A 24,762-nucleotide genomic window follows, 5' to 3' on the forward strand; every position below is an offset into this window, starting at 1 on the left:
AAAGAACCTATATATGAAGCATCACTTTCACGCTTGATTGAACCAAACGCTCACCACTGAATAGAGCCCCCCCCCCCAACCACTCTTCTGGAATGTGGATCCCCCAGACACTACTGCACTCGCTCACCAATGTGCTTGATGCACCAGTAAAAGTGTAATACGAATCCACGCACATAACTCTCCAAGCTCGCGCCTCTATATGAATGCACCTTTAACCTGCCCCTCATGCAAGAGAGATTGAACGTATAATACCACTGGTAAAAAGAAGTACTATGCAAATGGTAGGAAGTGCTATACAAACGGTAGTAATCAGTATGCACATACCCTAACCTATGTGTAGGATTCTACCACTGACCCCCTACACTCTAATCTACACATTATGCAACCAGCGCTTGCCTTAAAAAGAAACTGCATCGGAACATGTTAACATATGGTAATCAGAAAGGAGATATGTTTTTCTTTACAGGATGATATGGTATTACACCCAGCCTAAGGGTGGTGGTCTATGGAGCGGATGCTTCTGACATGTCAACAAACGCATGCACGGTTCCTCGTGCTCCGACTATTGGAAAGCCAAATTAAGACGGTTTTGGGTCGAGCCTCCTCTGAAAAGGTAAAATAAAACACCACAAACACACACACCCCTTCCCCCGTGTAGCTGTCACTGTCCAAGACTGAATGATCAATATTAAGGTAACAGTAAGAGACTCCCTGCAAGACAACAGTAAGCCCTTGAAAAACACAGACAATCTACAAGTGTCCCGGTGGAGCGGAGTATCCCCGCCTCGGGTTATATGTGTTTATCATCGCATTATTGTGTCTTCGACGTTCCTCTCTAGGCCGCATTTCACCGGCAAAGTGCGATTCCATCACCTGAATCACTTTTAAACTATTTGGTGGATTATTGACTTTTAGCAAAATATTTGCGGGGGGGGGAGGGGGCGATTCGAATGAAAAATAAGCCTCGGGACTGTTTTGAGGAAGGATGTCCTGCACCCAGATTGTCCATAAATGCCACGCTCACAACAGGTTTCTGCCCTTCTCGTGCTGCGCCGATGGGTCTATGGTAAACAAAGGCAGTGCAGGGCAGTAACGTCCCGTCGTGCACCACACTCGTGCAAACTCCGGATCTGATAACGAGGAAGAATGCCACCCGACCAGGCTGGGGCAAGAGCGGCACCAGTCGGGAAAATGCACAGACGGGTGTTCTCTGCACGAGACATCCTTTCTCGCAGCACTTTCACTTAAAATACAAAGTTGGCAGTTGGGGCACCAGTGTGTTAGCGACGCAGTAAACAGTTGATGGAAATCCAAACAGCTCAATCCTTTTAATTTTTCATAAAAATCCGTTTTAAGTAGGAACTCTGAGCATTGGCACTAACCCACCGACCAAGCCCAACAGAGAGTGATGCTCTGTGGTTCCTGCTCCCCTCTCTCACTCACTCAGCTCTCAGGGGAAAGGCACTTACTGCTGCACTCCACGTCCACGCAGCGCTTCAGGTCCGAGAACCTCCGGTCCACAGAGTCCTTCTTTTTGCCCAGGATGGGGCAGCAGCAGAGCAGGGCGGCCAGGAGCAAGAGTAGTCGCCCGGCTGCAGCCATGTTGCCAGCAGCGCTGGCTGGAGCGTGTATGTGTGGATGGAGCCGGGTGGCGCGCATGCGCGCCGAGGGGCAGACACGTCAGCAGGAGACAGCAGAGCACGGATCTGTACAAGGAGAATGTGGAAGAAGGAAGGGAACAGCGGGAGGAGGAGGGGAAGGGGCCGGGGCTGCTGCTACATCATCACCGCATTCCAAAGCCATGAAAGGAGATGGGTAGGGGCACATCCTCCCGCAGCCAATGAAGCTAGCGTCTCTTGTCAGCGCAACACCTCCAGAGGGAACAAGCACACCACCGCCTTTCTCCGAGGCAGAGCAGAAATGCCTCGGAGAAAGGCAGCGTCCTTTTCGGATTCGGGGGCGTGTTTTGCTGTTGTCTCCTCCCTGAGACTTCTCGCAAAAAACACGCCCCCCGATCCGAAAAGAACGGGGCCTAATGTGAATGACTGACCTCTTCTCCAATGGCTGGCCAGCATTCAAGAGGCCAGCCAATGGAGAACAGGGGAGAAGAGGGGCGGGTTCAAGCCCCTCTTCTCCAAGTCATTAAATCTCGGAGCGAGACTGCGCAAGCGCAGCCTTCGCAGCCGAGTCCTAAAAAGCACTTGGTAAATGATCAATACAGGGCAAACCTAGAGCAGGCTAGGCTACCCCAGGAAGTTAATAAAACTACAGTTCGCTACGATCTTGATTTGCTCACTGAGGGAGGGATGCAGCCTTATCTGCGGAGGGTAATGAACCTGAAGCATAGATTCTACCTAACGCGAGGTGCATTTTTTAGTGCCGTTTCCAAATCTTGGATCTTGGGCAGATGATCTCATTGTTTGACCCTGTGACAATTATTCTGCACAAAGCACCTTGCATTTTGTTATATTTTGCAATATTAATTCTGAACCTAGGAAACGCTATCTTCTGCCTTTATTGCGATAATTTAAGATAAGGAGGGCCAAACAAGCATTACGAGCTTTGTGACAACTGTCTCCTGATAAGATATCTGTGAATATCATGCATTTTATTTTACGTGCTATAAGAATAAGGAATCACTTTGTCTGAGATACAGCATATGATACAAAAAGAAATCCGTGTTTATTTGTTTCACTTTCTTTAGGTTCACAAGGTCCAAGTAAAACAACATCGTTCTAGGATTATGGCGATGAAAAAGCACCACACAGCCTTTTCACAATTTTATATACAGTTCAAAGGCTGTCCTTTAAATGCAACTAATGCACAGCTTCACGCCGAGGAGACCACATCCAACATGGTCCATTTACTTCTCCAAAGCTGTACTTCGGAAAGTCTTCAGCTTTAAATCCTGTGAACTCTACAGCGCTCCGCTTCAACATGATCACTGTCCAATGAGAGTACATTCTCCCTCGGGGATGTGGTCTTGCTCACAGTGCACATACCACACTGTTTCCGGCGGACGGATCTCCTGAGGGTTTGTTCTGGCAGGACACCCACCATGGAAACCACTAAACAAAGTGGTCAGTGCAACTGCAACACTGAATGGAGCATCAGCATGCCCTATGGGCACAAGATTCCATGCAGCATAGGGATGGCAGGGCTCATGTGCATACAAGCAACCATAGAACTGGCCATTGGGCTAGTCCTGCTTAATTGAGATGCCTCCCACCTCTCTACATGACACATGCCAGAAGACTTCCAACAGTGACAAGTTCACAGACACACCAAAGAGTCAAACTTGCCCCAAATCCAAGTCCAATTGCAATCCAGTATCTCTATAATTGCCAACAATCTTTTGTATTCCTCCAGAACTGTTTTAGCACCTTACTTGGACGACACCAGCTCAGCCTTCACTCAGATCCTTCGCATGCACAGTTGATTCCCCCTCTCCCCAGGCTAAACCCATGTAATGTCTTCAAGAGTGGATCCACTATTCGGCTGCAACAATTAGAGGGTAAAATGCTACCTTTAATCAGAATAGTTGGGCAAAAGCAGAAGGCATGGCAGCTGAGCTGTAACTAGTTTCAATAGAATACAGCTGCTCCCAGGATCCATGGAATGCAGAACATGAAAATACCACACTTTTTCAGCAAAAAACGAAACCAAATTAACACAAAAATGAAATAGAAGTACCATTTAAAGGCCAATGCACGAGCTAAAGCTGTGTGTAAGCACACTTTAATGGCAGAACAAGCACTTCGCATTCTTTTATGAAAATAAGAGAATGCTCCAGTGTTAGCGTTCCTTAGTGAACGTGGGTTAACCAACTTTACTCTAAAAAGTGAAATCATTTGGGGCTGCAGGAGGTTGAGTGGTGTGTAGCTACCTCACCCTAGAGAATCATCTGAGGTTAAATTGTAACTTCACTCCAGTCGCCAAGATACAGGGTAGCTCACCTGTGTCATCTCTGCATCCAGAAGATGAAGATTGATTCCTGCATGCTACTTACCTCCTGTGAGGGAGGCTTTGATATTGAACCCAAATACGAGATATCCTTTAACATAACTCTAGCTAGCACGATACACAAAAACAAGCCTTTGATGCTTAAATAGACTTCATTCATGTATATGTTTCCTTTTACACTTTGTCAGTTGACAACTGCAATCTTGCCTCCAAATATTCTTAGCTAGTGTCTTTGACCTGTAACTCTTTTTCAATAATCCAGAATGTTTTCATTTTTTTTATAAGGAAATGATAAACCGAACAATGGAAGCGGTTAGGTACAGCATTGATACAGAATACACATTCTTTGACGGGTTATTCCAGTCCATAATGAACCCACCATTCACTTCAAATGTTCATATGCGGGCATTCTGTTGCAACATAAATTGGTTCCTCAAGTTTGGTGCACCAGTCCGTCTCCCAGTGCCAGGGCAGTAATGTGGGTGGATTAGTCTAACTCCTGGCTCGGCCAGTATCCATTTTGGAAATCAGGTTGCCCGAACTAACCCACGACCGCTCCCTCCCACGTACTCAAGCAGACCCAAGAGAGCTATCCATGGGGAGAGATCAATGGGCCTCTCCAGGATCTGTGCGATCGAGTGGAAAATGGCAGCCCAGTACCTCACAATTAAAAGGCAGGTCCAGACGAAATGGAAATAAACCCACACTCTCACCTCAGCACACCTGGAGCACGCATCCCTCTACAACCACAATGACATCAAGTAACATGTAGATATTTTAATTGAATCCGCTAGAGCCCAGAGGATATTGCTGACTCATACTGTGCCATTAATGCCTCTCTCCACTCATTGTCTTCCAATGGTCCACCCAGGCTTCCCATTTAGCCTTTAACAGGGTGAGAAGGTTCGATACATTAATTACTAGGGATTTATAAATATGCAATGTTCCACCATTCCCAAGACCCCTCCATTACTGTTTGGGCCTCCTAGGGGCTAAACTCAGGAATCCCCATGAGAGACGCCCTATAGAACTAAAAGGTATGCCGGAGTTGCAGAAACGTATAAAATTGTGCGCGGTGAAGATTGACGTCTGCCTGCAACTCTCCAAAGGACCTCATATGGGACCCCTGCCAATAATTGCTCAGCATGGAGATTCAAGTTAAATCCCATTTGCCAAAGCCCTCTAAGTGGGATACAGGTCCCAGCCAGCAGCCCCTCTAAACAGGAGTCTCCAAAGTATTCCTTCTACCCCACACAGTCCAGCGCAGCGCAGACCTCCAAACCACAAAGACCACTCTAGAAAGTTCCCACAGGGAGCGTAGAATCGGTGCCCCATGACATGCAACTCAATATTAGTGAATGGACTCTCAGAAGTGTCCACACTCTATGTGCACTTAGCACCCAAGCGTAGTAAGCCTTTGTGTTTATTATCCCTGTGACCTGAGTGATGTCATTTGAGCTATGGGAATATTACAAATATATTACTCAGCAGCCCTGGAGAGTATGTACACAAAGAACCAAGCATGGTCTACACCATTTTTATCGTTATTCCAATCTGCCTATGCCATAGGTCAGGTACTAACGTAATTTTGCTGAAAAGGCAAAGTTGTCCAAGCAAGAGACTTACACTGCAGAGGGCCTTGTGAGAAGTAGGGCAGAATATTCCTCTAAACGGCCCTATCAAAACACAAACATTGAAGGACTGCAGAAATGAGAAGGCGACTAGAGCCTTAAGCTTCGGGTTGAAGGAATGTTTTTAATGAGTGTAAAAATAACACAAATAATTTATCTTTGCACAAAATGGTGTTCTTTTACATACATCTTTTCCATATTTTAATCCTCATTTTAATAAACCTGTCTTCGACATAATAAGAGCCAATAACATGATTTATTGTTGAACAACGGGTGCAAAGTGCAACACAGCAACCACAATCCTACAAGGAACATGATAAAAAAGCAATTCTGAAATCAGATTCTCTTATCGGATCACAGCACAGCAGAGGACAGGCCACGTGCAAAGAAGCTGACATTTTTATCCTGTATTTTGTACTGGTAGACTTTAGACTGATCCTTCTCTCCCTTAGCATGGCATGGTCCTTTCCAGGTGATCTTCAACTGTAAAGGACAGGGGAAATAGGTAGTGAGAAAGTGACATTTACAACAATTCTTTTCATGAAACTTAAGGGTGCTCAACGTGGACATAAGGGTCAAAGGATGCGCTGCTTTTGATATTGTCCTGTGATAGTGACATTCTTTCTCAGCTTTGAGATATATGTGTAAATATATATATATATATATATATATATATCTATATATTTCAGCAGGCTCCACACCTCCACTCGGTGAGAGTTTCCACAGCACCAAGGAGCAGAATCCACAAGTAAGTTACTTATAAAACCAAAAAGTGTTTATTTAATACAACATCGTGCAGAGCATGGGCGGTCGACGCGTTTCGGCTCTCCGCCTTCAACTGGACCATAGATTCCCATTGTCTAGATCGCCAATTTAAAGTGAACAAGTGCAATTAAATCCTTTATCTATTTCTACTATTGTGCATATACTAGACAGCTAAACCTCATTTTAAACGGAAATGGCGACAAATGTCCACCATTTATTTCACTACTGATGTTATCTGTAAAGTACATTTAGCTGTTTTTATCATAGCAATAAAGTGCTAGTGCATAATTTCATTATTACTCTGAAAGAAGATGTGAGAGCTAATGCATTTGTGCAAAGTACGCAATTTAAAATGAGGTGTGCAATTGTGCCAGTAATGATTAAATAAACGTTCTACTCAGTTTGAATACAATAACCTAATCACAGTAAAGTACTAATACAATAACCTAATCACAGTAAAGTACTAAATACAACATACATATAAAACTATATATATATATATACACATATATATACATAGGGTGTTTTCGCGGAATTAAATACTTCACGCTTAAGCAATTGGGCTGCAGCATGTTTTCTTTGAGGTAGAAAGAATTGGGTATATGAGAGGTTCGCTACCTCGCGATGAGCCTGCCGACAATTGAAGCAGGATAACCAGTGACTCATTTTGAATATATCATACCTACTTGAAAGTAGGTGCGGTTTCTTTGCTTAGGAAAAAAAAAGGGTAAGAGGCAGGGAACAGGCTCTAAGAAATTAATTCAATAGAGATCCAAATGCATTAAAACATTCATGATGGTCGCCTCGCCGAGGTGATGCCGCTGTTTATTTTTGTTGATAATTCGCTCCATGATTCAACACAACCTGTGCTATTATTCCTTGATGGCTGGTAGCTGCTGCTATTTACTGTTAAAACTAATGCTATTTGATTATATATAAAAAAAAAAAAAAACATCCATGAGAGTCATAGGGGATTTTTTTTTGGTTGGTGGTGGGTGTGCGTGGCGTATTTTCTTATCCAATATAAGCCTCTTCTTTGTTTCAGATAACAAGTCATGGGTTTTCTTATTTATGTTTGTTAATGTCTACAAGAATAATAGTATGTTTAGTGGAACTTTTACTAACAAAACACGGCTCACATGGGCATACTGTCCCCATTCTCATGTTGAAAACATTTTGTTGACACCCCTCCCACATGTCACCTCCCACTCCAAGAAACATTCTTACAAGTTCTTAATTGGAGGTAATTAAAACAGCTTTCTGTGTCTAGTACAAGGTGCCCTCCAAATGAACAAGATGCTTACCTTCGTAACGCTTTTTCTGGTAGAGACTAACCGTCTATTCCCCTAGCGTCAGACAGGATCCCGAAAATCTTAGCAGCACATCTGCATGCTGGTAGGTGGAGTAGGGTGGTTCTGCGTCAATGACATCTGCATCGTAAATGACATGCACAGTGTCTATATAGAAGCCACCCCGGCACTCTGACATTAGTTTTTTTCATGACTATTTCCGCACCAAAAATGTGGCACCAAGACTGAATGACACATGACCAGTGTGCAGAATCTAAGGGCTTTTGTTGAAGAGCTAATTTTGCAGAACAGTTAGGATGGGAGGGTCGGTGAGGAATCTGTGGTTAGACAGAGTCTCTACCAGAAAAAGTGTTACAGAATGTAAGTAACTTATTCTCCTGATAGAGATTTCTAACTGCAAATTCCTCTCCTTAGAATAGATACCCAAGCATTACCTCCCCAGAGTTGGTTCTGCAAATGGGCTCAAACTAGGAAGTGCTGGATGACCGAATGGGCAAAATACCCCTCTTGACGAACCTGGCTGTCCAAGCAGTAGAGATTCGTGAACATGTGGCGTGATATCAACGTATTTTATTTTAGGAAGATTCAATTCTTTTGTCCAATGCAAAATACTCTTTATGTGAGCTCAAGACTGATACTCAACCAAACGTTATTCAATTAAATTTAGTTAAAGATATATAACAACACACACGGGGTATTTTTTGAAGTGAAAAAATCACTGGCTTTTTATATAGAAACAATTGATAAAAAGGAGTACAGAAAACAAGTAAATGTATAATGTAACATGAAGGGAAAAAACATAAATATTATCCACAATTCATGACATTACAGATATCCAATCCGATGAAGTAAACAGAGATCTATCTCATATTTAGAGAACAATCAACTGTGCATGTATGCTTTGGAAATGGATAATACAGTCGACGTTTCGGTCTGTTGGGGCGTCAATCAGTCAGACCATCTTCAGGACAGTTGAAAAATTCAAAATTAGACTCTCATAAGTTGTTGTATGAAATGGAGGAGTAATCACTTCCTCATTGGTGATTGATTATACTTCATCCGGTCTTAGTTGGGTGAGTATATACCATATGGATGCCCGTAGCGAGATGGGCAACAATGGAATTCGGAATTCTGACTGTTTCGATCTTGTATGACAAGGAAGGCCAGTCGGTCCTTCGTTGACAAGTGTCTTGATTCAAAGAAATGATTTTATCTTTTCAAAGCCGTAGCAGATTCAGGTACCGTCCGTCGATAGGAACTCGAGCACACGGGTACCGTCCTATCGACGGACGGTACCTGAATCTGCTACGGCTTTGAAAAGATAAAATCATTTCTTTGAATCAAGACACTTGTCAACGAAGGACCGACTGGCCTTCCTTGTCATACAAGATCGAAACAGTCAGAATTCCAAATTCCATTGTTGCCCATCTCGCTACGGGCATCCATATGGTATATACTCACCCAACTAAGACCGGATGAAGTATAATCAATCACCAATGAGGTAGTGATTACTCCTCCATTTCATACAACAACTTATGAGAGTCTTCTTTTGAATTTTTCAACTGTCCTGAAGATGGTCTGACTGATTGACGCCCCAACAGACCGAAACGTCGACTGTATTATCCATTTCCAAAGCATACATGCACAGTTGATTGTTCTCTAAATATGAGATAGATCTCTGTTTACTTCATCGGATTGGATATCTGTAATGTCATGAATTGTGGATAATATTTATGTTTTTTCCCTTCATGTTACATTATACATTTACTTGTTTTCTGTACTCCTTTTTATCAATTGTTTCTATATAAAAAGCCAGTGATTTTTTCACTTCAAAAAATACCCCGTGTGTGTTGTTATATATCTTTAACTAAATTTAATTGAATAACGTTTGGTTGAGTATCAGTCTTGAGCTCACATAAAGAGTATTTTGCATTGGACAAAAGAATTGAATCTTCCTAAAATAAAATCCCTTGTTGGCTTTCTACTATTACAATTACACTTGCCCAAGCCCTCAAGGGTATATTGGGTGCTACCCCTGGATTTAAGTGATATCAACGTGGCAGCTTGGCAGAGGTCCAGGACAGGTACCCTGCAAGCTAACGCAGTAGTTGCAGTCTTGGCCATGGTGGAATTGGCCTGCAAGCCCTCAGAAGATTCCTTCTTAGGTAGTAATTAACAGATATTAATGCAGAGTACAATCCATCAAGAGATGGTCCATTTCCATACCACCTTACCTTTTTTCCCCTCTAGCAAAGCCAATGAACAGCTAATCGTGCACCTGGTGTTCCTTGGCCAACCCAAGTAAAAAGAGAGGCCTCTTTTTGGGTCTAAATAGTTGAATCTCTTCTCTTTCTGAGAAGGATGAAACAGGTTGAAAAATGTCAGTAGCGTGATGCTTTGGCCGATGTGGAAAGGAGCCACTACTTGCGGTAGAAAGAAGCCTTGAGACCAGTTTGTATGGAGGTGTAACTGAAAGAGCTTGAAGCTCACTGACCCTCCTGGCTCATTAAATGGCCATCAAAAACATTATCTTAAGGTTAAGTAGGCGCAGAAGACAGCTATGCAGAGGCTCGAATGAGCACATAAGGAATGTCCCAATCTGAATGAGGTCTTACTGGGACGTGACAAAGGGGGTAGGATGGAACAACAGTTGCAGGTCCTTAAGGAAATCGGTCACAATAGATAACTTGAACAGTGAGGGCTGATCCAATAGCTGCAAAAAAGCTGAGGTGGTGGAAAGATAGCCTTTAAAATGTGACCTTTCAATCTCCATGCTTGAAGGTGCCCAGGATCAGGTGTAGGACCTTGGCCTGTTGCTGAGATAGGAGGCCCTTCCAGTAGGGCAGCCTAATTGAAGGACAAACACTCATGCTCAGGAGTTGGGGATACAAAACCCTCTTTGCCCAGTCAGGAGCCACTAGGATGACTTGGGCCTGGTTGGTCCTGATCTTATTGAGAAGCCAGAGCAGGAACGACATCGGTGGAAGATACAGAAGTCCTGGTTTCAGTCTAATCAGAACGAGTCTCCGAGTGAGAGCTGCTATGGAAACGGAACCACTGACAATGCTTGTTCTTAGTGGTGGCGAATAGATCGAGCCAAGGTTCTCCGCATTTGTGGAAGAGACTGTGTCATCTCAGGATGTAGATGCCATTTGTGAACTGCAAGGCATGTATGGCTGGCTGAGCTAGTCTGCCCTGGCGATCAGAGATCCCGCCAAGTGCTACTCGCCCAGGAAGTGCAGTGTCTGCCTTGTCGCCGACAAGGCTGAAGCCATCAAAGGGCATGCCTATCAGAGACTGTTGGACATCCCCTGAAAACCTAGTGGACCTCAATTAGGTGGGTTGTATGATATTACAACGCATTCTGTTGCAACGCATGCCTTTACCACGCATGCGTTACGAGAATGTCATTAGTACTCATAACCTTTACCATGAAAATGCCTTTACCACGCATGCTTTTACAACGTTATTCGTTGTTAAACCATGCATGTTAATGGCATGTTCTTGCTTAAGGTTATCTCCGATCCCTTCCTCATTTCCATATACTGCTCCGATTCCCACCCACAAACCCTTTTATTAAATACCCCTCCCTTCAACCCTAATATTTTACCCCTTCTCTACACAACCCCCTCATCCCTTATTTTTTTTTTTTAAATACTAATATCCCCCTTACCTCACCAAACTCTCTTCTCCAAGCTCTTCCGATGTAATGTCGCACGTCGTAAAGAGGAACCGGAAGTGTCTTTCCGGTTCCTCTAACGACGCCGATTTCCTCCACAACGCGACTTCAACTCATGAGTTTTTTTTCATGGGGGAGGAACCCCCCCTCCCCCCCTTTTTATCGCCCGTTTATTAATTCTTTTTTTGGGGGGGGGGGGGAGACCCCCCCAAGCCCCCTTACCTTTACCACACATGCCTTTACTACGTATCTCGTAGTAAAGGTATGCGTGGTAAAGGCTGTTCATGGTAACCACGCATGCGTTGTAATGCATGCGTGGTTAAAGTTATGCGTGGAAACGGCCGCGTTGTAGTGGCCGTTTCCCAATTAGGTGTGGTGGAGGAGCACCACCGTAGAGGCCATGGCCCTGCCTAGCGAGTCAGTAGGGTCCAGTCCACACCGAATGTTGAACTTTGCTATGTTCTGTCCATCAATCAATGCCTGGTTCAGAATGGCTCAGCCTTCTTCGGGAAGCATGGGCAGAGGTGCCAATCAAATCCCACACGGGGTGAGAGTATCATCACAGGAGAAATGAGGTGTTCAGCGACCATAATGCTAAGCTGGTGGAAGAGAAGGTATGCTTCCCAAAGAAATCCAGCCTCTTAGATTTCCTACACTGCAGTGGGGGGCTGGTAGAGGTCGGGAACACACTTGGGTTTACCTTGTCTGTCAAGGCCTGCACCACCAGGCTGTCGGGAGAGGGAAGAGGGATTCAGGGAAAGGAAGGCCAAGTCTCCGGGGGTTGCTGGCTGGCAGGCACTCATTCTATGCACAGGAGCTACGGTGCAGGATTTGGCCCAGACTACCAAAAAAACATCAGTGGTGGCTTCATTAAAGAAGAGCTGGTGCTCCGCAGACCTTACGCCCGGTTGAAGCACTGCTGTCAAGATGTTGGTCTTGACCTCGACGGAGAGTAGCTATACGACAATGACCTTCGCTGCCCTGCGCATCACTATTGCAAAAGGTGTGGCTCCCTCCGTGGTAGAGTCCGGAGGTGAAATCAGGCCAGTGTCTGGATATGTGTCCAGGCTGGCATCATACAGCTCCTCATACCAGTTTTTCTCCTGGTAGGAGTCATTTTCAAGGCGGCCATAATCCTCTTCATTATCCTCTCCTGTTGGAAAGGAAGGTCTGTCCAGGGGTGGCAAGTCCATGGTGGGCTGAAGTGGTCTGGACAGCGCCGGTGTCGATGTCGAACTGCATTGAGGTGGTGTAGTCTTGGAGTTGGAGAGGAGAATAGGTTCATCTTTGATCAGCGCTGATGGCCTCGGGAACAGTGTCCGTTGATGAGATGAGGAATGGTGGAGGCCCCCCTGTCGGCATCTTTCTGGAGCAAGGGTAGGATCCAGAGGGCCAAGCTGGCACTGAGGGTGAACTGACCAAAGTAATCCAACAAGGGCACCTCTTGGCTCTGTGGGGCTCGAAGGCGAGTCAGAAGGAGCCAGTGGCCCAAAGATGGAGTGCATGACATTGTAGAACTCATTGAGTTGGGCAGGAGTCTCTCCAGCTCAGGGAAACTCAGGGAAGGGTGGAGTGGACCTGGCCTCAGGCTCCACAAGTGAAGTGCCAGAGCAGGGCCTAGAGGCACAGCACTTGCTAGGAGAGGTGTAACAACGGTTCGACTACTTCTTTTTTGCGGTCTTGGACTTACCCGAATTTGATGACAATGACTTGAAACGGGATAGCAATCATCCACAGGATCGGCTTCGAGAACAGGCCCAAGATCACCCTCGGGATCAGCGGGGAGTTTCTTCTGTTGGCTGCCAGGAGCTTTATTGCCCACACACAAATCCCCTTCACAAGCATGGACGTGCAAGTCGACACAGGCCTTGGGGTTGTGGGCCAACGCCAGGCACTGCAAGCAAATCAAGTGTGGGTCAGAGACAAACATCGGCCTATGACATTCACCACATGGTGTAAAGCCTGTGGGTTTGTTAGGAGACATGTCACTAACATACTGGGAACAAAGCTCAAAAAAGGGTTGACAAAAAGTTGAAAAAAGTGGTCATGACCGAGGAAGCTCTATGGATCAGCGTTCTTGGCGCAGAAAAAAAGAAACTGATGTCAGCACGCCAAGGAGGCGCCTATATAGGCACTGCAAATATCACTTGTGACGCAGATGAGGTTGACGACGAGACACCTGATGCCACCTACCTGCATACAACGGTACTGTTTAAGATTTTCAGGATCCAGTCTGATGCTTGGGGAATATTCTAAGGTGAGGAATCCGCAGTTAGAAGCCTCAATCAGAGGTGGCAGCTACCTCACTGGTTTTAAAGTTATAGTCAAAGAGGATTGTTGAGGGCACCCACAATAAATGATTCTTTAGATTTAAGAATTCTAATTGAGATCTGAATTTATTGTTGCATTTAAGCAATATCCAATTTCAATTCATTACACACACAACAGGAGTTAATTTCCAAACATATTAGTTAAAGATCATCATTTTAATAGATTAAGGTACACTGATGTTAGAGTAAGTGTATAGCCGGCATGTGTTTTGTAGGTCTACGTCGCTTTTTCAAGGCCTCATTAATTAGAAGAACCCAAAGATGTCAATTGTAGTCTCTGGCAAGCTCCAGAGTCAGCAAAAGATCTTCAGACTCAATCTCAATATCTGTGGGATGAGCATACTGATTTACTCTATGGACAGTAATGGATTTTTGTATTGGCTATAAATCCTCAGAATGGATTATTCACTTTGTCGTAGCTAGGTTTCTTTCCATTTGGATAATCTTAATGGAATATGTAATGTTCCTCTCTTTCATAGCTGGATAATTAATTGAAATTCACATATAAGTGGGAAATCCATAAATGTGCGTGTTCTCTTAAAGGCCAACAACCGTGCCATGATACAGTTGACAGAGAACTGGGCTGTTCTGCAAAGGATGTACCTTTGCAAGACAGCCTGCAAATTCAGTTTTAAATCTAAAGTAACATTTATTGTGGGTGCCTCAGCAAACTACTTTGACTATTTCTTTAAAATATTACTAGGCCAGGTTGTAATTTTTACACCTGTAAACCAGAACATATGTGCCTTTTTAATGACTCACTGTTCCATTACCCCTCCCCCACATCTTGGACATGATAATTCATTTGGCTAAACATTGCATTCACACAGAGTCTAAACCGTCTCCTTCTTTAATTTCTTCCAAACCAACACCCATGTTCATTAAGACGTCCTAATCTCCCTGTTGCTTACAACACAGATGAGTTCCCACTTCATCGCCCCAATTAGGATGAGATGTGTGACAGTGGGGCAGGATGAGAAAAACTGCAACCATCTTAGGAAGCCTTTCTGTGCAATTATTAAAGTTGAGACTTTTCAGTTTAAAAATAAATATATATATATATATATATATATATATATATATATTCACTGAAAAAACCATAGGTTTCACACAAGTTATAGTCAGCTGTACATTTCACTCGTAAAAAACCAATGAAATTCCCCCGTTATAGTTAGTGCAGGCAACTATAACTCACGCGACCGCAATCCTCTGCTGATGCTAATACTGTATTTAGACACTTATTTGCCCATGTCTTCTTCCATTAAATTTTAGCTATACATATATTACAAATATTTTTTTTTCATAAAGACACATATGTCATCAGCAGAGGATTGCGGTCGCGTGAGTTATAGTTGCCTGCACTAACTATAACGGGGGAATTTCATTGGTTTTTTACGAGTGAAATGTACAGCTAACTATAACTTGTGTGAAACCTATGGTTTTTTCAGTGAATTTGCAAGATTTTTTAAATGCTAATTCCTAACTATAACGTGTGTGAAACCTATGGTTTTTTCAGTGAATTTGTACGGTTTTTTAAATGCTAAGTTACTTTACGCCATTCGTGGCGTGCGCGCCCAGTTAACGCAGTTCGTTCCGTGCGCGCACGGTGCGCTTCGCGCACCGTGCGCGCACAGTGAGCACGCGGTGCCCTTCGCGCACCGCGCGCCCACTTTACGCAGTTAGTGCCGTGCACGCACGGTGGTCACGCGGTGCGCTGCGTGCACCGCGTGCCCACGTTACGCGGGATGGGCCATGTACGCACGATGCGCTTCGCGCACCGTGCGCACATGGGGGACATATTATGCGCTTCGTTGTGAAAGGTATTCATTTGTAGTTTTCAATTGTACATATGCCGTGCACCAATAGTGCCCTTCGGGCACCATTTGCACACGGGGTGGGGAAAGTGTGGATAATTTTTTGTTTTGAAAAATTTTTTACCGTACGCGTACGGTAAGCGTAATCGGCGATTTTTCGATAAAAATTAAAATTGTTTTTTTGGCCTTGGGGGTTGTTGGGGGACACCTATATCGATGCTGGGTGGTTAAGAACTGAATATACTGCCCCTTTAGATGTTTTTTGACTTTGTTTATGCTGCCCCCCTCAGAGTGCGAGAGAGAAAATGGCGGCCGCCGCTTCCTGGTTTCGACCGATTCGAATGTTTACTTAGATCGAACAGCCAATCAGAATCGCGCTCGCGCACGTCACCGTACGCGTACGGTAAGCGCACCGTAAGCTGGCTCAGATATATATATTGATTTAAAGGCTATTTTCTCAGAATCTACTGAACAGATTTACACCAAACCTACAAAAGGCACTTCCTTGACCTGTAGACTACCTCTCTGCCAAATTTCAAGGAACTCTGTTCAGCCGTTCGGGCTGTAGCTGTGTCTAAAGGTCCTAAGGAAAAATGCATGGGAAAAACGCGTTTTGGGACCCCCCTTTTATCTCAGCCCCCGCTTGACGAATCCCCCCCGAGACTTTCAGGGTAGGAGCGGAGCGCAACGCCCTACCTATTTTGAAAATTTCGCGAGGATTCGTCGACCGGCGCCAAAGTTATTCAAAATAGAATGTTGCGGTTTTCCTATGGAAACAGGGTCCTAACTATAACTACCTACTGGCGACCGCCAGTAGGTAATATATATATATATATTCACTGAAAAAACCATAGGTTTCACACATGTTATAGTTAGCGGAAATTTTACTGATAAAAAAACAGTGAAATTCCCCCGTTATAGTTAGTGCAGGCAACTATAACTCACGCGACCGCAATCCTCTGCTGATGCTAATACTGTATTTAGACACTTATTTGCCCATGTCTTCTTCCATACATTTTTAGCTATACATATATTACAAATATTTTTTTTTCATAAAGACACATATGTCATCAGCAGAAGATTGCGGTCGCGTGAGTTATAGTTGCCTGCACTAACTATAACGGGGGAATTTCACTGGTTTTTTATCAGTAAAATTTCCGCTAACTATAACATGTGTGAAACCTATGGTTTTTTCAGTGAATTTGCAAGGTTTTTTAAATGCTAATTCCTAACTATAACGTGTGTGAAACCTATGGTTTTTTCAGTGAATTTGTACGGTTTTTTAAATGCTAAGTTACTTTACGCCATTCGTGGCGTGCGCGCCCACTTAACGCAGTTCGTTCCGTGCGCGCACGGTGCGCTTCGCGCACCGTGCGCGCACAATAAGCACGCGGTGCGCTTCGCGCACCGCGCGCCCACTTTACGCAGTTAGTGCCGTGCACGCACGGTGGGCACGCGGTGCGCAACGCGCACCGCGTGCCCACGTTACGCTAGATGGGCCATGTACGCACGATGCGCTTCGCGCACCGTGCGCACATGGAGGACATATGATGCACTTCGTTTTGAAAGGTAATATTTTAATTTTTCGTAATTTTTATAAGCCATGCACAAATGGTGCCCTTCTGGCACCATTTGCACACGGGGTGGAGAGAGTGTGGATAATTTTTTCTTTTATTATTTTTGTTTAAAATATTCTTGTTTTTCATACCTCTGATAAGCCAGGCACAATTTGGGGCCTGCGGCCACCAATTGCACACGGGGTGGGGAGAGTGTGGATAGTTTTTTTTTTTTTAATAATTTTTTACCGTACGCGTACGGTAAGCGTAATCGGCGAAATTAGCGGAAAAAAAAAATTTGCATTTTTGGCCTTGGGGGGTCTTTGGGGACTCCCTCATCATGGCTATGTGTGTGGGAGCTGTCTAAACAGCCCCTTTACATGTTTTTTGGCTTTATTTTACAACCTAACTCTCAGTGCGAGAGAGAAAATGGCGGCCGCCGCTTCCTGGTTTCGGCCGATTCTAATGTTTACTAAGATCTAAGAGCCAATCAGAATCGCGCTCGCGCACGCCACCGTACGCGTACGGTAAGCGTACCGTAAGCGCACCGTAAGCTGGCTCAGATATATATATTGATTTAAAGGCTATTTTCTCAGAATCTACTGAACAGATTTACACCAAACCTACAAAAGGCACTTCCTTGACCTGAGGACTACCTCTCTGCCAAATTTCTAGTAATTCTGTTCAGCCGTTCGGGCTGTAGCCCTGTCTAAAGGTCCTATGGAAAAATGCATGGGAAAAACGCGTTTTGGGACCCCCCTTTTATCTCCGCCCCCGCTTGACGAATCCCCCCGAGACTTTCAGGGTAGGAGCGGAGCGTAGCGCCCCACCTATTTTGAAAAATTCGCGAGGATTCGTCGACCGGCGCCAAAGTTATTCAAAATAGAATGTTGAGGATTTCCTATGGAAACGTGGTCCTAACTATAACTACCTACTGGCGACCGCCAGTAGGTAATATATATATATATATATATATATATATATATATATATATATATATTTTCACTGAATAAAACATTGGTTTCAGGGGCGTTATAGTTAGCTGGACTTTTCACTCGTACAAAACCATTGAAATTCCCCCGTTATAGTTAGGTCAGCTAACTATAACTCGCGCGCCCGCAATGCACTGCTGATGACATCACATATTATATCACTCATGACATGGTCAGTGACATCACTGATGACATCTCAAATGACATCACAGGGCGTGTTTGCACACGTCACCTCAGGCCCGTCCCCTCCCTTCCCCACTAAGGAAACACGCCCTGTGGCCGTTTTAAGTTGGGAGATTAAGTCCCCTTGAATCCTGAGGGTCCCTAGGGTCCAACTAGACCACTAGGTACCAGAGAGATGTAAAAAGGGGCACGGCCTAGACCACCTCTCTGCAACGCAGCGCAGTGGCGCTTACTGGAAGCACCTGGTGGACTAATTTGCCCCCAGGGTCCCTCAGGATTGAAGGTGAATTATTTCCCCAACTTAAAACGCGCCACAGGGCGTGTTTGCACATGTTAACTATGGCCCCGTCCCCTCCCTTCACCACTGTGTAAACACACCCTGTGGCCCTTTTAAGTTGGGAGATTAAGTCCCCTTGAATCCTGAGGGTGCCTAGGGGCAAAATAGCCCACTAGGTACGTCCAGTAAGCGCCATTGCAGAGAGGTGTAAAAAGGGGCACGGCCTGCACCACCTCTCTGCAACGCAGCGCAGTGGCGCTTACTGGAAGCACCTGGTGGACTAATTTGCCCCCAGGGTCCCTCAGGATTGAAGGTGAATTATTTCCCCAACTTAAAACGCGCCACAGGGCGTGTTTGCACACGTCACCTCAGGCCCCGTCCCCTCCCTTCACCACTGTGTAAACGCGCCCTGTGGCCGTTCTAAGTTGAGAGATTAAGTCCCCTTGAATCCCAAGGGTCCCTAGGGTCATATTAGCCCACTAGGTACCTCCAGTAAGCGCCACAGAGCTGCGTTGCAGAGAGGTGTAAAAAGGGGTGTGGCCTCAGAACACCTGTCTGCAACGCAGCTCCCTGGCGCATACTGGAGATACCTGTTGGGCTAGTTGGCCCTCAGGGACCCTTAGTATGGAAGGGGAATTAATTCCCCAACTTACAACTGGCCAGGGGGCGCGTTTGCAGAGTGCTGCAAGGAGGGGGCTTGGCCTCCGGCGCGATGCCGGTCTTTTATTTATTTTATTTTTTTAAGAAGGGGGGCTGTGTGGCCCCCCTTCTTTTTCTAATTTATTGGCCCTGGGGACCCCATCCCCCGGGCCTGCCCCCTAATTTTATTTTTATTTTTAGAAAAAAAAAATTTGGAAGGGGGCCACGTGGCCCCCCTCCCAAGGCCTTAATCAGACCCCAACCCCCGGGGCATGGCCTTTTTAAAAAAGATTCTTTAGGAGGGGGGCTGCGTTGCCCCCCTCCTCAGGCCACTTATGGGACCCCATCCCCCGGGGTCGGCCTTTGTTTTTTTGTGTGTTTTTTTATATATATTTATAGAAACACCTAGGACATGCTGGACAAACCGTATGTACCTATCACCATGACGATTTGCGTGATATTCATTAAAAGGCGACTATGCATACAATGAATCCACGTGGAATGTATTTACACCGCTAGTGATGCTCCGACGTGTCTGACGCCCTACCGTGACTAATCCCGGCGCCCCCGCCGGTGGGTACTCTCCAAGTAGACACCCTTGTCGTTTATTTATACAAACATGGGTAGCTATTGATGGGCACATTTAATACACACGCACACCAAGCCATTCAAAGGGGATTCGACAAAAATTCGACTAAAACTATGCAAGAAACCCCCCTCACGGTTAATAAAACACACATCCACCGCCGGATGTCTAATACTTTTTATTTTACTCTCTGGAAAGGAGACGAACCTCACTTGAGAGTCACAGCGCGCTCCTGGCTGAGCCCAATGCTGTGTTACACCCACCAGTGCCCGCCGAGTGCCACACACCCCTGTGTTGTATTCCACCAGCTAGTGCGTATGCTATGACACTCTCTAGCCCAGAGCTTTCCAAACTCTGTGTCGCGACACGTTACTGTGTCGGCTGCCATGTGTGAGTGTGTCGCAGGCCAATGACGAGACGCTGTCTATTCATCATGCAGGATGGTACTGTGCATGCTAGTGACGCAGTACCTGTTCTTGCAGAAGGCTGTAGGCGGGAAAGGAGGAGCATTGCGCTGCCGTTCTCCTCTCCGGATGTAGCTGTGGCTGATGTATAAAATGCACTGCTCACGCGCGCGTGGGATTTTATTTTAACTAAGTTTCCTTTATTTATTTCCAGTATTTTAGTCATACTTGACAAGAGATTTAAAAGTAATTGATTGTGCTGTTTTTCACGCAGCAGTATTTCATGCCCGAAAAGCAATCAATACTTGGGCCGGGGCGCCATTTGTCAATAATGAACGTGGTGCAGTGCATGTTATATCTCAAATGCCATTAGAAATGCGGTAAATGACAACAAATGCACGGCCTAATATCGGACGCCGCCGCTGCTCCGGACCTAATGGCTCATTAATGTGCAATTTATTATTCAAGGTACTAAGAAAGCAGTGGGTAAAGTAGTTTTTTTCAGTAGTTCTGCAGTTGTTGCCTACTGCTCATGCCTCACTAGACAACCACTCTGCACATAAAACACACTGCCAGTCCAAACATGCCTCGCTGTTCATCAGCATTTCCGCTATCTAAAAGAGCATTGACAACAGAGTCCTACAGTCCTACGTGGGCAACAAATGTGGAGATCAGATTCACACCAACCAAATTTAATTCAAGGGAAACACGTAACTTAAACAAAGAATATAGCAAAACACTGCATGTAGTAGTGTAGTCTATTTCGCAGAGCTAAATGCTTTTCCATAAGTTACATTTTCAATTCTATTAACATTTTACTTGGTAGAAAACCTATGAAATTATTCTAAAGGCTTTTTTGGACACGGAAAGCATTTTCTACAAGCAACAATAAAACAGAGAACGCAGTCTGTAAATGATAGTTGTCTGTTAAAAGTGAGGTAGATTATTTATTAATATGAAGCATTTTGAAGTGTCAGTTTATGAGTGGAGAGCCTTGACTTAATTATTAGACTGAATTACCGTGTCGCGAAATGATGATTGTCTAAAAAGTGTGTCACCAACATGAAAAGTTTGGAAAGCACTGCTCTAGCCCATGTGCACTGTAACACCACCCCGTGAATATGTCATGCCACACTTGCCTTCGCACTGGATATATTGCCCCATCTAACGTGCCTTCCTCGATGCCTATGTTATAACATACAGCGCTATGCCATACATATTACAATCTGGGATCCATATCTTTGTCACAGTGCATATGCAACGTTAAACTCCCCAGCACATATTTTATATTACAACTTTAGAGACTAGTTAGTTACACAACACTGCCCTGTGCATATTACACTCCAAGGCGCATATTGCATAGCACGCGCTAGTGCCTGTGCTATCTCGCGCTCTCCAATGAATCTGTCATTGCGCACAATGTATTGCATATTATATTTCACGCCCCGGTTCATCTTATATCACACTTTTTGGTGCATAGTTTATACCATACACTATATCTAGTTTTCATTTTCAATCGTGCTCTCAGGACTATGTTCTATATCACGCGGCGTTCACCCACCCTTTTCACAGGCATTACATTTTGCGATGGGGGATGGAGGGTCAGGGGGTGTTTCTGCCAAGTGAGCCCGGAGTCACAGTCACCAACGTCCTCTTCTTCCTGAATAAAAGTGAGATTATGCTGCATACATGTTCATATTTTAAGTAGCTCGTACAGACACACATTTTAAAAACAATAAAGTTCCTAATACCCACCTTCTCCGAACAGTTAGCTTGCTGCCCCATCCACCTCCTCCCTATCCTCTGTTGTCTGAATCCATGGACTAGCCTCCTCCCTCCTGCCATGCATGGTCTGATGTGCTGCCACTGCCCTCCATTTAGCATGATGTACCAGTCCACTCCTCCTGCCCTCCATTGCCCAATTCTATGCCCCATCATTGACCTCCTGCTTAGCCTCTGTGCTTAGCTTGCTGCCCCTATTCTCCTTCCCCCTGTCCTCCGAAGTCTTTGTGCATGCCCCTGCTCCATCCTTTTTGCCCACCATGTTCCATGGACCAGCCACTCCTATCTACTCGGAGTGTTCTGTTGAGCTGCCACTCCCCTCCCACCTGCCTAGCATTGTCAGATGACTGTAACCTGTCCCTGCCACCTCCACCCTGCCTGTCCACATGCCATGCCCCTATCCCCTTTCTCCTATCCTCCATGGTCCATTTTACTGCCACACCCTTCTGCCCTCCCTGGTCTGTTGTGCTGCAACTGCTCCTCCTGCCTGCACCGCGCGGTCTATTGTGAGGCCCCTTCCCCTGAACTCTCTTGTCTGTGCCCAGGTCCTCACCCTCCCTTCTATCCTCCGTGGTCCTTTGTGCATGCCCCTGCACCCGTCTTTTTGCCCATCATAGCCATTGTGCTGCCACTAACCCTCCCGCTTGCCATGCATGGTCTTCTGTGCTGCCACGGCCCCTCCCACCTTCCCTGTGTGGTCAGCTAGCTGCACCTGACCCCCTCCCACCTTCCCTCCATGGTCTGTGTGTATGCCATCATAGTCTCACTGTTGCTCTCCATGGTGTGTCTTGTTTCTAGTGCCCATCCTGCCTAACCTCCATAGTCATCTTGCTGCTCCTGCCCTGCCCCCTTGCCCCCAGCCCTCTGTTTCCATGTACAGACCCCTATTCCCTCCCTCCTGGCTTGTCTGTTCCATTGTAATTCCCCTGATCTGTCCCTCCTGCCCTTTATGGTCCGTTATGCTGCAGCTTTCTTTCCTGTCTGTCCATTATCGTCAGCTAGCTACCATTGCCTCTTTCCCCTCTGTTCTCTGTTGTCCATGTGCATGGTCCTGTCCCCTCCTATTGCTTTCTATGGATTGTTGTGCTTCACTCCCGTCCCGCATGCCCTGTGTGGTGTATTGTGCTGCTGCAAACCCTGATGCCTGCCCTGTAGGGTCAGTTTGGTGCACCTCTCCATGTCCCTCCTGTCCTCTGTTATCCGAGTCCATGTCCCTACCCCAATTCCTCCTGCCTTCCATGATCCAATGTACCATACTTGCGAACATTTTGAACTTGGTAAGAGGGAGATTTTGAAAAAAAAACTGGGGTATTGATTTTCCCCTTTGAGTTACATTGAAAAAGAGGAGATTGTAGACAGGAGACAGATCAAATAAAGCCCATTTGAGCTTAAAAACATTGGACGTTTCCTGGCTGAATCGGGGCTGTTGGCATGTATGGTTGTACTACCACTGCCTCTTCTTTCTGCCCACAATGGTCTATTATATTGCCACAGCCTCTCTTGCCAGTCCTGTATTGTTGGTTTGTTGCTCCTGCCCCCCTTTCCACTGCCCTCCATAGTCTGTTGTGCTGCCACTGCCCTTCCTGCCTGCCCAGTGTGGTCAAATTGTTGCCTCTGCACCCTCCTACCTGCCTTCAATTTTCAGAATCCGTGCCCCTGGCCTCTCAACAGTATCCCAATGAACAACTAGATTGCTAACATTCTATATTTATTACAAAAGTGTGGAACACCTGACGTCATCTTGATGTAATCAAAACTGTAATACCTAGACCATTTCCTTTAGAAATTACATATATGAGAGGGTCTTATTTGCATCACAATTATGGTTAGTGCTCTAAAAAACTAAAATGAAGACATAATTTCTGAGTTTTCAAATAGCGACAAAGCACTTTTAAATTATTTGTTATCTTTATGTTTTTTTATCCAGTTGACCACTTGATTAAATGTTGCACTTAGGGGAGAGGATGTGGTGTTACTTCCAGAGCTGCAGACTTTGCAACTGGGGAACCAGGTTGGAGTTTCTGCTTCAGCTCAACATTCTGTGATTCTGGTCAAATCACTTAATCTCCCCATTTCTACAACCAAAATGAATTTGATCTTGTGTGATGTAACCAATGCTCATGTAAAGCACTCCAATACCCGACAAGTCTGCACTATATAAAACTGCAAAAACACAAAAAATAAGTGTTTTGCACACTTCTGTCATTGGGCTACATGTGGGCTACATTTGTGTTGCATTTGGGCTCTTTTGTCTCTGGTGGCCATCTTGGGAGATTTATTTGTTATGAAGTTTCCTAATTTCCTCATTTACTGCAGTCTCCTCAGTAGGAAATGCTTTCAGTTTTTTACTTTGATTCCATCAAGAAGGTATTCAGATATGTCACACATTTGCCATAAAACCTGAATGTTAGCACTCTAGTTGCTCATTAGATCACTGTAGTAAAACTACTGCTCACCACGGAAGTCTGCTGCTGGTATTAAAAGTGCATGTTTCAGTCTGCATGTCAGAATTTTTTAATGAAATAGAAGAGGATTTGAGAAGTCACTCAAAATGTGCCCTAATTTTTCTTTCTTCAGCACTAATCATACTTTCTGTGGCAAAATGAAGACCCTCATTGTGTTCCTTTTTAAATTAAATGTTTTAAGTCCCCCAGGGCTCCTCCCTCAGCCCTACGCTGTTCAACATCTACATGGCCCCCCTCGCACAAGTGGCCCGCCACCACAACCTCAACATCATCTCCTACGCCGACGACACTCAGCTCATCCTCTCCCTCACCAAGGACCCGCGCACCGCCAAAACCAACATCCACGACGGAATGAAGGCCATCGCCGACTGGATGAGGAGCAGCTG

General features: G+C 45.2%; 1 protein-coding gene across 3 annotated transcripts in view; it reads right to left on the reverse strand.

The window, feature by feature from the left end:
• Positions 1–5,698: 5,698 nt before the first annotated feature.
• Positions 5,699–24,762, reverse strand: part of ELP6 (elongator acetyltransferase complex subunit 6) — a 154,396-nt gene continuing 135,332 nt past the window's right edge. For all 3 annotated transcript variants that reach the window (XM_085628623.1, XM_085628622.1, XM_085628624.1), the window contains one exon: positions 5,699–6,077. In XM_085628623.1, coding sequence (XP_085484749.1) covers positions 5,949–6,077 — 129 coding nt within the window. In that variant the 3' untranslated portion in view covers positions 5,699–5,948. The remainder of the gene's footprint in view (positions 6,078–24,762) is intronic.

This window comes from Triturus cristatus, chromosome 10 (genome assembly GCF_964204655.1).
Source record: "Triturus cristatus chromosome 10, aTriCri1.1, whole genome shotgun sequence".
Lineage (NCBI taxonomy): Eukaryota > Metazoa > Chordata > Amphibia > Caudata > Salamandridae > Triturus > Triturus cristatus.